This window comes from Lepidochelys kempii, chromosome 1, assembly GCF_965140265.1.
Source record: "Lepidochelys kempii isolate rLepKem1 chromosome 1, rLepKem1.hap2, whole genome shotgun sequence".
NCBI lineage: Eukaryota > Metazoa > Chordata > Testudines > Cheloniidae > Lepidochelys > Lepidochelys kempii.
Window position 1 is genome coordinate 136,196,883 of NC_133256.1, and position 12,327 is coordinate 136,209,209.

General features: G+C 42.4%; 1 protein-coding gene across 5 annotated transcripts in view; it reads right to left on the reverse strand.

Moving 5' to 3' along the window:
* The window catches only part of ACE2 (angiotensin converting enzyme 2), a 106,284-nt gene that overhangs the window by 27,771 nt on the left and 66,186 nt on the right, over window positions 1-12,327 (reverse strand). For all 5 annotated transcript variants that reach the window (XM_073355720.1, XM_073355714.1, XM_073355704.1 and 2 more), the window contains 4 exons: window positions 10,662-10,941; window positions 7,402-7,560; window positions 4,105-4,198; window positions 3,190-3,333 (listed from right to left, as the gene is read on the reverse strand). In XM_073355720.1, the coding sequence (XP_073211821.1) occupies window positions 3,190-3,333; window positions 4,105-4,198; window positions 7,402-7,560; window positions 10,662-10,941 (677 nt within the window). The remainder of the gene's footprint in view (window positions 1-3,189; window positions 3,334-4,104; window positions 4,199-7,401; window positions 7,561-10,661; window positions 10,942-12,327) is intronic.

The following is a 12,327-nucleotide window of genomic DNA, read 5'->3' on the forward strand; positions in this document are numbered from 1 at the left end:
GAGACGGATTAGGCTAGAGTTCTTCATTAGATTAGGTGTCAAGGGAGAACAAAGACTTGGGTTCAGTTTCAGTGACAATGAAATCTCACAAATCAGTCTCATATAACATATGCAGGACAGGCTGCCTCCAAACTAGACATAGGAAAAAAGCCCTTTCTAGTTTTGAATCTACCTCAAGAGTACAACTACAGGGGCAAGCTCAGATCCTGGGATTCAAATTCAACATCCCCTCCATGAAATTTGATTGGGGAGGGGATGCTTCATGTTTAAAGCCCACTGTCTAGGCCCTCTCTATTACTGAGGGAGCTGGTAACAAGGCCTCTAGTTAAAGTTGCCTTGACACTTTCCATTACAACCCTCCCTTTTCAATTGCTTGTAACTTTGACAAACATTTACCATTTGGACTTAAATTTTCCATGCTTGGGCACTGCCTCTACTTAGATTTTTTTGAGGAAGGATAAAATACAGGAAAGTAGACAGGTAGAGGTCTGGTTGCGTGGGGAGAGAGATGAGTGGAATTGGAAATGTTTCAGAAAAGGGCAACAACAATGATTAGGAGTATGGAACAGCTTCCGTATGAGGAGGGATTAATAAGACTGGGACTTTTCAGCTTGGAAAAGAGACGACTAAGGGGGAATATGATAGAGGTATATTAAAATCGTGACTGGTGTGGTGAAAGTAAATAAGGAAGTGTTGTTTACTTCTTGTCATAACACAAGAATTAGGGGCACCAAATGAAATTAATAGGCAGCAGGTTTATAACAAACAAAAGGAAGTATTTCTTCACACAATGCACAGTCATCCTGTGGAATTCTTTGCCAGAGGATGTTGTGAAGGCCAAGACTATAACAGGGTTCAAAAAAGAACTCAATAAGTTCATGAAGGATAGGTCCATCAATGGCTGTTAACTAAGATGGGCAAGGATGGTGTTCCTAGCCTCTGTTTGCCAGAAGCTGGGAATGGGCAACAGGGGATGGATCACTTGATGATTACCTGTTCTGTTCATTCCCTCTGGGGCACCTGGCATTGGCCACTGTTGGAAGACAGGATACTGGGCTAGATGGACCTTTGGCCTGACCCAGTATGGCTGTTCTTATGTTCATATGATGTAGCTACACCTTGCTAGGTATTATTTATATGCTATGGTATGATCTATCATAGAAGCTCTCAGGATAAAAACAACCCATCCAGGCTGCTGTTTCTTGAGAGGATGATCCTCTCTGATTGGTGGTAAGAAGATCTCTGAAAAGCATCACACTGCATAATCTTTTGTGCCTTAAATTAAAAATTCCTTCAACTGCTCAGATAATAGCTGCATCTGCACCTCACCTAGGCGAATTACTGGCTTCACTTTAGGTAGTGAAAGATACTGTGGTGTTATGGGAGTGAGATAAAATGCCAACAAAGACAGACCTCTTCGTTATGGTGTAAGACTGGTGAAATGTATCTGGTCGGATCACTGGCCTGATTCTCCGCTGCCTTGTACAGTTAGTCACATAGGAACATGGGTTGTCAGACTGCACAGGACCTCCTGGGTCATCGAATCCAGTCCCTGCTACTGCAGGCAACCCCATCATATAATCCCATTCATAAAATGATCCAGATCCATCTTAAAATCTAGTTAAGTTGTTTGCCCCTACTACTCCTTTTGGGAGGCTGTTCCAGAACCTCACTCCTCCGATGGTTAGAAACCTTTTTCTAATTTCCCGCCTAAATTTATTCATAGTCAGTTTATACCTACTTGTTCTTGTGCCAACATTGTCATTTAACTTAAACAGCTTTTCAACCCTCCCAGGTGTTTACTGCCCTGCTGTATTTTTAGACAGAAATCCTATCCTCCCCTCAGCCTTTGTTTTTCCAGGCTAAACAAACCAAGCTTTTTTAGTCGCCCCTCATGAGTTGGCTCTCTGCCCCAAGACAGATCCAGAAGGAACTTCACTAGTAACTGTCCTTCAGCCTGATAGCTCTCCTTTCAGTACAACTTGTTGTCTCCCCTTTAGCCAGTTCCTAGTTATTTCATCAAAAATACCAGATTAGTCTGACATGATCTACCTTTGGTAAACCCATGTTGCATTTTATCCCTTTTTCTGTTTACCTCCATTATCTAGTTTCCCTGATTTGAGAGCATTAAGCTCTGGTTTTTGCTACCACTTCAGAGGTGGTAATTTCCATTTTTGTACACTCATTCCTATTGGCCATCCTCCCATTGTTCTACTTTATCTTCCTTATGGAAAACTGAGCTGAGAGTTGTTGGGCCACACCTAGATTAGCCTTAGCCTCTACCCCATCCTCAAAGCATAGTGGCCTCACTTCTTTTCTTGTTCTTTTATTTATATGGTTAAAGAACTTTTTACTAATTGTTTTAATTTCCTTGGCATGGTCTAACTCAGCTTGGCTTTTTGGCAGTTCTCTCTCTATCCTTACACTTTCTGACCTCCGAGACATAGCTTTCTTTGCTGATCAATCCCATCTTCCATTCTTTGTAGGCTCTCTAATTACCATGAATATCCTTTCTGAGGTTGTTATTCATCTCATTAGGTCCACAGCCCTTTGTTACTAGTTATTTCCCCTTGCTTGGGTTGCAAATTCCACATCGTTTTTGCACCTCTGACTTAAAGAAATTCCAAGCCGCCTCCACTTCTAAGTCCCTGAGCTCTTCTGTGCAGTTGACTTCACTACCTAGCTCCAGTAATTTCTCAAAGCGCGCCCTTTTGAAATCAAAAACCTTAGGGTATGTCTATACTACAGAGACTATACCAGCATGGGTATTTCACCGTAGCTATGCCAGCATGGCTCCCTGGTGTGGACACAGCCTACACTGACACAAGGGTTTTTTCTGTTGGTGTAAGGCAGAACCACCCTGAATGATGGGAACTATGTCAACTGAAGCATTCTTCCATTGACACAGCTGTGTCTACACTGTGGGGTTAGGTTGGCGTAGCTACATTGGTCAGGGGTGTGGATTTTTCACAGGACGTATCTATGTTAACCAACTTTTAAGTTTAGACCAGGACTTTGCAGATTACACATGTATAAAGAGAGTTCAAAGTGCGTGCACAAGGCTACCCACCAGTGTGTGGAAGATCCTGGCTTTGTTTGGACACAAATGACTGCACAAGGTATGAAGGGCTATGGAGAATCAGGCCTTCTGTGTTTCTGAAGGACAAAATAATTGCAATTGTAACTTACTATTAAGTCTTGCAGCCTCATTTTCCAACTCAACATAACGTTCATATAACGGTCTCATCTTCTTGCCAACTTCAGCTCTCCAGCCTTGCCATGCCCATAGTCTCTCAGAGTAATCAGTGCTGCTAGCCATAATAGCATCTAGCCCTGTCGTCATTTAAAAAAAAGAACCAGAGCCATAAATACAAGATGAATTCTTTAAGTACTTGTCATTCTACATTAAAAAACCAACAGGAAAACCGGGAAGAATGAAAACAGCAGAATACACATTTTGGGTAAAACCAGTCATGCTGTAGCTGAACGTTTTGGTTTATTGAAGGAAATGTTTTATTTGTTTCCATTTCAGCTTTTTTGCCCTGAGATATGGGGCCAGTTAGTGATTCAGGTAAAACAAGTGTGACCCTATAATTTCACTGAAGTTAGTGCAGTTTTCTGTACTTACACCAATGTAACAGAAATCAGAATCTGGCTTGAAGTCCGCCAATAGAACTTCTATCTCTTTTGATAGAATTTGATAAAACTCCTCCAGTATGGCAGAACCCCCAAGTGATGTAAAGTTAGCACAGGCTACTCTGCAACATTAGAAGCCACAGCCAAGTTTTGGCCACACAAACCTACATCATTTGAAACGGGGCATGTAATTTTGAGCAAACCAGATGGAGGACCATGAACTCTGCAACTCATGCTATTTCACTAAATTATTTTCATGTGTGAAAAGTCACAGCAAAATTGTACTGGGAGATAAAAACCACACCACCAACAACATAAGCTTTATAAAATAAGAGCATTTGGAGAACAGAGATCTATTAAACCTAAATTTTGATCTTTCACAATTAAAAACCTCCTCTCTGCTCTGTTTGACTCTTCTTGAAACCTGTTAATGTAAAGGACACAGGATAGACATTGTCTATACTGTACCTGGCTCCAGCGGCAAGCAGTTAAATGGATCATCAGGTTTACACACAGTCCCAGTGCTGTAGATGGTGCTCATTGTACTTAAAATAGTTTTCAGCTGCAATTTAAATACAAAAAAAGCCCATTAAAAAGAAAACAATAAATACAAAATGATAAATATTTCATAACTGTTAGTCCTTAAAATCTCAGTACAGCAGCCTATCCCTATCAGCAAGGCAGTTTAGCATGTGCTTAAGCACTGTACTTGAGTAAAAATGAATTTAAGCATTTGCTTAAATGCTTTGCTAAGTTGGAGCCTACTTGGACAAGACAGATAATGTAATATCTTTTGAGTGGATACTAAGTGACTCCACAAAACCCTTCAGATACATCATCATCATAAAGATTAACAATGCATTTTATGTATATGGCACTCATGCCAAGGGTTTCTAGGTAAGTATACAGTACATATGTTTTAATGGAGGGGAAAGGTCCCTTTTCCAGATACAGACAGGTTGATTGTTGTATTTTTTAATGATACATAAGGTAGCTTATGTGAATCTGTTTACTGTGGCTTTACACAGAATTTAATGTTTATGTCTTGCTTCAGCTGAAGGCCAAATGCATCTCAAAATATTCAGCTCCATCTCAGCCTCTACAGTTGTGCTACAGAGAATTCTCTTTTCACTTATCTATAGTTAACGTCTTTCTTTCTCAACTATCCTCAACTTTTCCAGTGCCAAGTAAAGCATATTCCCTCATTGAGGACTATATACTGCCCCTTCACGGTCACTCACAAGGATTGCTGTGAGAGGAATCCACAGCTTCTTCTGCTTTCGATCCTCTAGGGCATGTTAAGCTTCTGGAGCCTCAGCAGATTGCAGCACTGTTTCCCCCTTGTCCTGTTTAGCACAATTCCTGGTCACCAACCCTTAGTCTGTTACCCCTTCTCAGAAACCCAGCTCCTTATCCCACGTGCCCTTGCCCTCCAGAAACAGCACTGACCTGCAAGATACCCCAGTTACTCAAACACACCCTCTCTCAGAACTCCATCCCAAAGTGTGAAGCTTCTGGCTACAGTTTAACTCTTTCAGGGGCACACAGCAGTTGTGAAGCAATCAACACACACACACACAAACTTTGCATGGAGTCTAACACCTTAATACTCTTTTATACTTAATCATGTAAAGCAGAGGAGAATACAGATCACACAAAACAGTTAACCCTAAAGGCATACCCCTTCCTATAACACCCTTCCCTTGCGAGTCCTTAGGGACCATCTGATTCCAAGAAGGCAGGCAGGGTGACCTCTGCCTCCTGAAGGCTGTTACATGATTGGTAGTCTCTCCCTCCTGGAGCCCCTTACCTAACTTCTGTGACCTTCCTCTTTCATGCCCCATGCTTCCTTTTCCTGTCTCTTGAACCTGCCTGTGGATTTCTTATTTAAACTCCTCCCAGTCACTTGATTGACTTTGTTCTCCTCCTGGTAGCTTTCCACTGCTACTTTATCACACACCTCATCAGAGGAGTCAGCTAAACTGGTTTCCTAAGGCTGCCACTCATCCATTGTCCCAGATGATTGCATCTGAATAGGATCACTGAGCCTTAGGCCTGGTCTACACTACAAAGTTAGGTCATCATAAGTCACCCTGTATTGACCTATATGTGTATGTGTCTCAGATTTGTCTCCAGCCAACTTAAGTGCCCCACTACGGCAACACAGTAAAACCACCTCACCGAATGGCATAAAATCATGGTTCACCTGCTGAGGTCAACACAGGATGAGTGCAGACACTGTATGACCCATGTCAACGTTAACAGTCCTCCACCAGCTGTTTCATAATGCCCAACTCCCTCTAACAGTGATCACTCTGGACACAATTGTAAACTCCACTGCCTAAAGGTCACAGATACTGGAGGACTTCCCCCCTTTGAAATCTCCACCATATTTTTGAAATCTCTTTACCTCATTGCCACCTGTAGTGAGCACACCTAGCCGTTCTCCCTTGGTAAGCACCTTCTATTATTTCTGTCTGCTACAGGCCCTGTCAGCAATAGTGGATCCACGTACATATAGGCACAAATGATATCGCAGTTTTTCATAATACAACTTCATAATATCAACCAGAATTCATAAGTTGTACAGACATAGCCCCAATTCACAAACCTGCTCGCTTTTATATTTTGTACCAGAGCTATTCTGAGCTATCCAAGAGGGAAAAAAAATGTTTGAGCAATTTCTGTAAGCATGAAAAATGATTGTGTGTGTGTGTGTGGGGGTCACAATCAGAAAATTTAAAAATACACAAATGGAGTTCTGTCAAACAGTACAGAAAGTCGCCTTTGAGCTGAGAACCAGCATGAACAATTTCAGCCCAGTGAGTCTTCCTTCTGGAAAGCTATAAGTGCCTAAAAATAGAGGATAAAGATGGAAATGCCTGATCACTCACAACCACAATGCTGCCACTGCAACACTACAATTATACAAAATATTTGCCTGAACCATTTGGAATTGCTCACAGACAATCTGCCTGTCTCTGAACACAGGAATTGCCAGACTGGATCAGACCCAAGGTCCAACCTGTCTCTGACAGTGGCCAACACTAGATGCCTCAGAGGAACGTGTAAGAACCCCGCAGTAGACGGATGTAGGATAATCTGCCTCCACATCAGATCTCATCTTGATCTCCAGTAGCTAGAGACTGGCTTAAGCCCTGAAGCACAAAGTTCAATATCCCTTCGGATATGTGCATAGTCATTAGGCATAACTCTGGATAGTCTTGATAGCCATATAAATGCCCAGTCCCATTTTGAATCTTCCTAGATTTTTGGCTTCAACCACTTTGTGGTAATTACACATCTGAACAATTATTTCCTTGTCTTAGTTGTAAATTTGCCACCTTTGAATTTCATTGAATGCATTCTTGTCATTTGTGTTTCTACTTATTCCCCAAGATCCTGACCCTACAAAGCACATAAGTGTGTATATAATTTTTCTTATGTGAGCAGTCCCATTGACTATGCTATACAGACACATGCGTGTTGCTTAATTGTATGTAACATATTGTGTATTCAATGAGTTCATGTAATGATCTAAACTTGTAGATATTTAATGCACAATATAAACTAGCAATAAATTAAATGTGCACATATGTAATATTAGCTAATAAAAGACATATCGTTCACAACAAGACTACACTGTTGGGATTTAATATGTTGCTGGGATAAACAAAGACTAGGAATAATATTATAACCACTGCCAGAGACCTTTTGAAATGTATTTCAACTCTTGGGACAGCCTACATACGTTTAGCAACTTACTTCACTGTATTTTTCCTCGGATAGCGCTGATGTTCCTTTGTCCTGAAGAGACTGAAGTTGGAGTTTGACAATAGGATCCATAATTTTATCTATTGCATACTTGCTGGCATTGTTGGATGCTTCATCATAGAATGCAGACCATTTGGCTCCTGCTTCATTCTAAAACAGATTAATTAAAGTCTGAATTACTCATTTGTAAGAAATCCAGCAAGATAATAGGTTTTAGGGGAGAAAACATTCCTTGCATGAAGAATTAGTTTTGTGGATTTTGCTAGTTCTCTCATTAGCTTTGGAAATATTTCTACTATAAAATGAAAATAACTAGAACATTTTGGATTCAATTTATTCTCAAATGTAGAGCTTTTCAAATTATTTGTATTTGGAAAAATAGTAATCAAGTAGCCAATACCCTCTCCCCAAAACAAACAAACCAGTTTTAATGGATTCAGAACCATCAAGCTGTGCACATAGCTGGTTTATGTAACCATACATACTTATTACCGCTTCCCTCATCCTCCTTCCCTCCTGTATTTGTTGCATGTGGGTGTTGCATGCTGTCTTAACTTAGACCAGGGGTGGGCAAACTTTTTGGCCTGAGGGCCACATCTTGGTATGGAAACTGTATGGAGGGCTGGCTGGGGCAGGGGATTGGGGCACAGGGGGGGATGAGGGCTCCGGCTTGGGGTACAGACTCTGGGGTGGGGCTGGGGATGAGGGGTTTGGGGTGCAGGAGGGGGCTTCAGGCTGGGATCAAAGAATTTGGAGGGCGATCAGGGCTGGGACAGGCGGTTGAGAAAGGATGGTGCAGGATCCAGGCAGCCCTTACATGAAGTGGCTCCTGGAAACAGCGGCCCGTCCTCCCTCTGCCTCCCACATGGAGGAGGGGCCACATTGCGCTGCCCCATCCACAGGCATCACCCCCGCAGCTCCCATTGGCCGTGGTTCCCGGCCAATGGGAGCTGCAGAGACGGCACTTGGGGAGGGGGCAGCATGTAGCTGGCTGCCCCTGCTTTCAGAAGCCACGTGGAGTGGAGCAAGGCAAGCCCCCGTCCCCGCTCCCCAGCTGGAGCACCAAAGCGCGGAAAGCATCGCTCCCAACCCCACTCCCCGGTGGGAGCTCGAGGGCTGGATTAAAAGGTCAGATGGGCCAGATGTGGCCTGTGGGCCGTAGTTTTCCCACCCCTGAGTTAGACTGTAAGCTCTTTGGGGTATGGGGCATTCCTACCTATGCATTTAAATAGTCCATAGCTCAAGAATCATGATCCTGACTGAGTCCTTTGAGTGCTGCTACAATAGAAGTAATAAATCATAACTGCCATGTCACTGCTAGTAATTATGTGATTACACAAATATTTAATCTTCACAAAGTTATAATAATTCATTCTTACTGATTGGACGTGGAAGACCACACACTCCCAAATGCAGTTTAAGATCCTAAACTGTACATGGAGAATATGAACCCACAACATGCAGTTGCTTGCACCAACTCTGTGTGTCTATACTCTACAAGACAAGCTGGCTCACAGACGCAGTGCAACCCTTAGCACTTAACATTATTTGGATTTCGGCAGTCACTAGAAGAGCCATTTTTCATTTCCATCTTTTGTTATGGACAATGAGCACATGCAGGTTTGGTTTGGAATCTTAGGACACTTCTAATCTCCCTTCTGTATGTTTCATGACGTTTAAGGGCCATTGTACTTACGGTTATCATAGCTCCTTGCTAATGACTCATCAGAAGATAATTACCACCCAGCATGCAGACATTCAGAACTATGTATGAATATGTTGGCAATGTCTTTTTTTTCTTTATTCTTTGGGAATGAGCAAAAATGGGGATCATTTTCTTTTTAACACCTCAGTCCTGGTGTTTGATACCCAACCAGAGTAAAATTTATTAGTATGCAAATGTATTTTTTACATTATTTGATCCCAGTGGGGATGACCAAGCAAGTTGGGGATCAGGCGGAGAAGGGGCATTTTCTGCCCAATGAGAAGAGCCAGCTGGGGGAAGTTGGGTTGCCAGCCGGTACCTCTCCATGAGACGGGCTGGTTGAGTGCATAGGCTGTCCCCACCCATTTGGAGAACTGGTTGAGGAGTGGGCGAAAGGTTGTGTGATTATGGATGGGTGACCCCATTCTATAAAAAAAGTGGGTTTGAGTAAGCCACTGAGGGCACCTTTCGTTAACTCTGTCCCTTTAGCAGATGGGGCCATACCACTGTCACTGGTGGCATCACAATAGTGCATGCACGAGGGACAACTAGAGGCACCATCCCTGAGCACCATCATACTTGTGTTCATTACTGGTATCACACTGAGCCACCATCTTATCCTATTGCTTAAAGCTGCTAAATGGAGCTTCAATTTTATGTGTTTCAGAATGTCACAGACCCACGATTAGCCAGGAGGATTTCATCCTGCAATCAGGGACTATATTTTAATTAAGAAATGTTACACTTAAACCATGTTTTCATTAAGTAGTAAGACTTCACTGGGTGTGGTGATTCTGGGTTATACCTTTATTCAAAATTAGGTCTATTGAGATTACACTGCGTCATCACATGCCATAATGTTTATTTAGAAACTAGTTTGCTTTAAAGTGTAGCTACAAAATTCACCACAATATTTTCCATTGATTTTCAAGATTCCAAGAATAGTAGATGCTTTCGAATATGGCTGCAGCACTGAATCCTCAGTGACCAGTCAGATTACGGTTGAATGCTGTCACAGCATATGATATCTGTCTAGAGGGGCAGGTGATCGTACTGCATAGCTAGAGGCTGAGCAGAGGCTGGATAGTTAGAGACTGGGAGACAGTGAATCTTATTGTGAGATGGGCAAGCACAACTGTCACTGTCCTTCCTGTGGCTATATACTAGCTTCTATTAGTCAGGACATCAGGCCTTGGGAATCTGGAAATCTATGTATTCATTACATTTTCCTCACAGTACAATTCTACCTATTCCACTGGTGATTGCTAAGGATGCTAATCTATCAGAATAGCGACAGTGTTCTGAGGCAGACAATCATTCACCGTGAAATGAGTTAGTGACCTAAATCTAACTCACATAACCCGCCAAATGACCATCAGAAAATTTTCAGTAACTACTAAACTAAAATCCAAAATTGAACCCATCCCTAGTTCCTTATTCATTAGCAATTCCTATATATCTATCTACAGCAATACAATAAAATATAATGTAGTTATAATATTTCTAATATAAAAGCAAGCATTCCGAGTCCGCATTATGTACCCACCATCTTTTCAGCGTTCTCATCTGTGATGTTGGTGTTGTAGTCCCAGGAGGCAAGTGAACTTGCATAAGACAGGTCTTCTGCTCGTACATTGAATTGAGACAAAAAGTTGCTGGCCTCTTGTGTTGTATCCTGTGATGTAGCAACAGCAGCGAGACTGCAAAGAAGCCAAAGATGGACCAACATACTTCCTTTGAGCCAAGATCCACTGATTGAGTTAGGTTCCCTCAAATAAGCTTCCTCATCAGCTTCTGTCTCAACAGCCTTTGCACATAGGTGTGTGCTAGGGGAAAAAGGGAGAATCCAATTTGCTGGATCTTTTATTGTTTTTATCCAGTGAAGGACAAAAATGAAAATAGCTTTAAAAAGGCAAATAAACAGAAGTTAATGGTTAACTTTGGAGAAACATAATTACTAGTAGCATTTTATGGTCTTCTTATAAAAGGCTTTTACTTTTAGTTAATATTTCCCCAGTATGCTGTCCATGATACCGCTGATTATTATCTATAGTCTCACAGTGTCAGAGGAAGTCCAAGATCTGCAAATCCTTTAATAGATTGATGATAATCTACAAAAAGAGTTTGCAAATTCAGTGAGACACAACCTGACCTTATCTCTTAGGAAGAAACAAAGTCAGTGTAGGACTAGTGATCAATGGCTCCATGTCTAGTTGGCAGCCGGTATCAAGTGGAGTGCCCCAAGGGTCGGTCCTGGGGCCAGTTTTGTTCAATATCTTCATAAATGATCTGGAGGATGGTGTGGATTGCACTCTCAGCAAATTTGCGGATGATACTAAACTGGGAGGAGTGGTAGATATGCTGGAGGGGAGGGATAAGATACAGAAGGACCTAGACAAATTGGAGGATTGGGCCAAAAGAAATCTGATGAGGTTCAATAAGGATAAGTGCAGGGTCCTGCACTTAGGATGGAAGAATCCAATGCACCGCTACAGACTAGGGACTGAATGGCTAGGCAGCAGTTCTGCGGAAAAGGACCTAGGGGTGACAGTGGACGAGAAGCTGGATATGAGTCAGCAGTGTGCCCTTGTTGCCAAGAAGGCCAATGGCATTTTGGGATGTATAAGTAGGAGCATTTCCAGCAGATCGAGGGACGTGATCGTTCCCCTCTATTCGACATTGGTGAGGCCTCATCTGGAGTACTGTGTCCAGTTTTGGGCCCCACACTACAAGAAGGATGTGGATAAATTGGAGAGAGTCCAGCGAAGGGCAACAAATATGATTAGGGATCTAGAACACATGAGTTATGAGGAGAGGCTGAGGGAGATGGGATTGCTTAGCCTGCAGAAGAGAAGAATGAGGGGGGATTTGATAGCTGCTTTCAACTACCTGAAAGGGGGTTCCAAAGAGGATGGCTCTAGACTGTTCTCAATGGTAGCAGATGACAGAACGAGGAGTAATGGTCTCAAGTTGCAGTGGGGGAGGTTTAGATTGGATATTAGGAAAAACTTTTTCACTAAGAGGGTGGTGAAACACTGGAATGCGTTACCTAGGGAGGTGGTGGAATCTCCTTCCTTAGAGGTTTTTAAGGTCAGGCTTGACAAAGCCCTGGTTGGGATGATTTAACTGGGAATTGGTCCTGCTTCGAGCAGGGGGTTGGACTAGATGACCTTCAGGGGTCCCTTCCAACCCTGATATTCTATGATTCTATG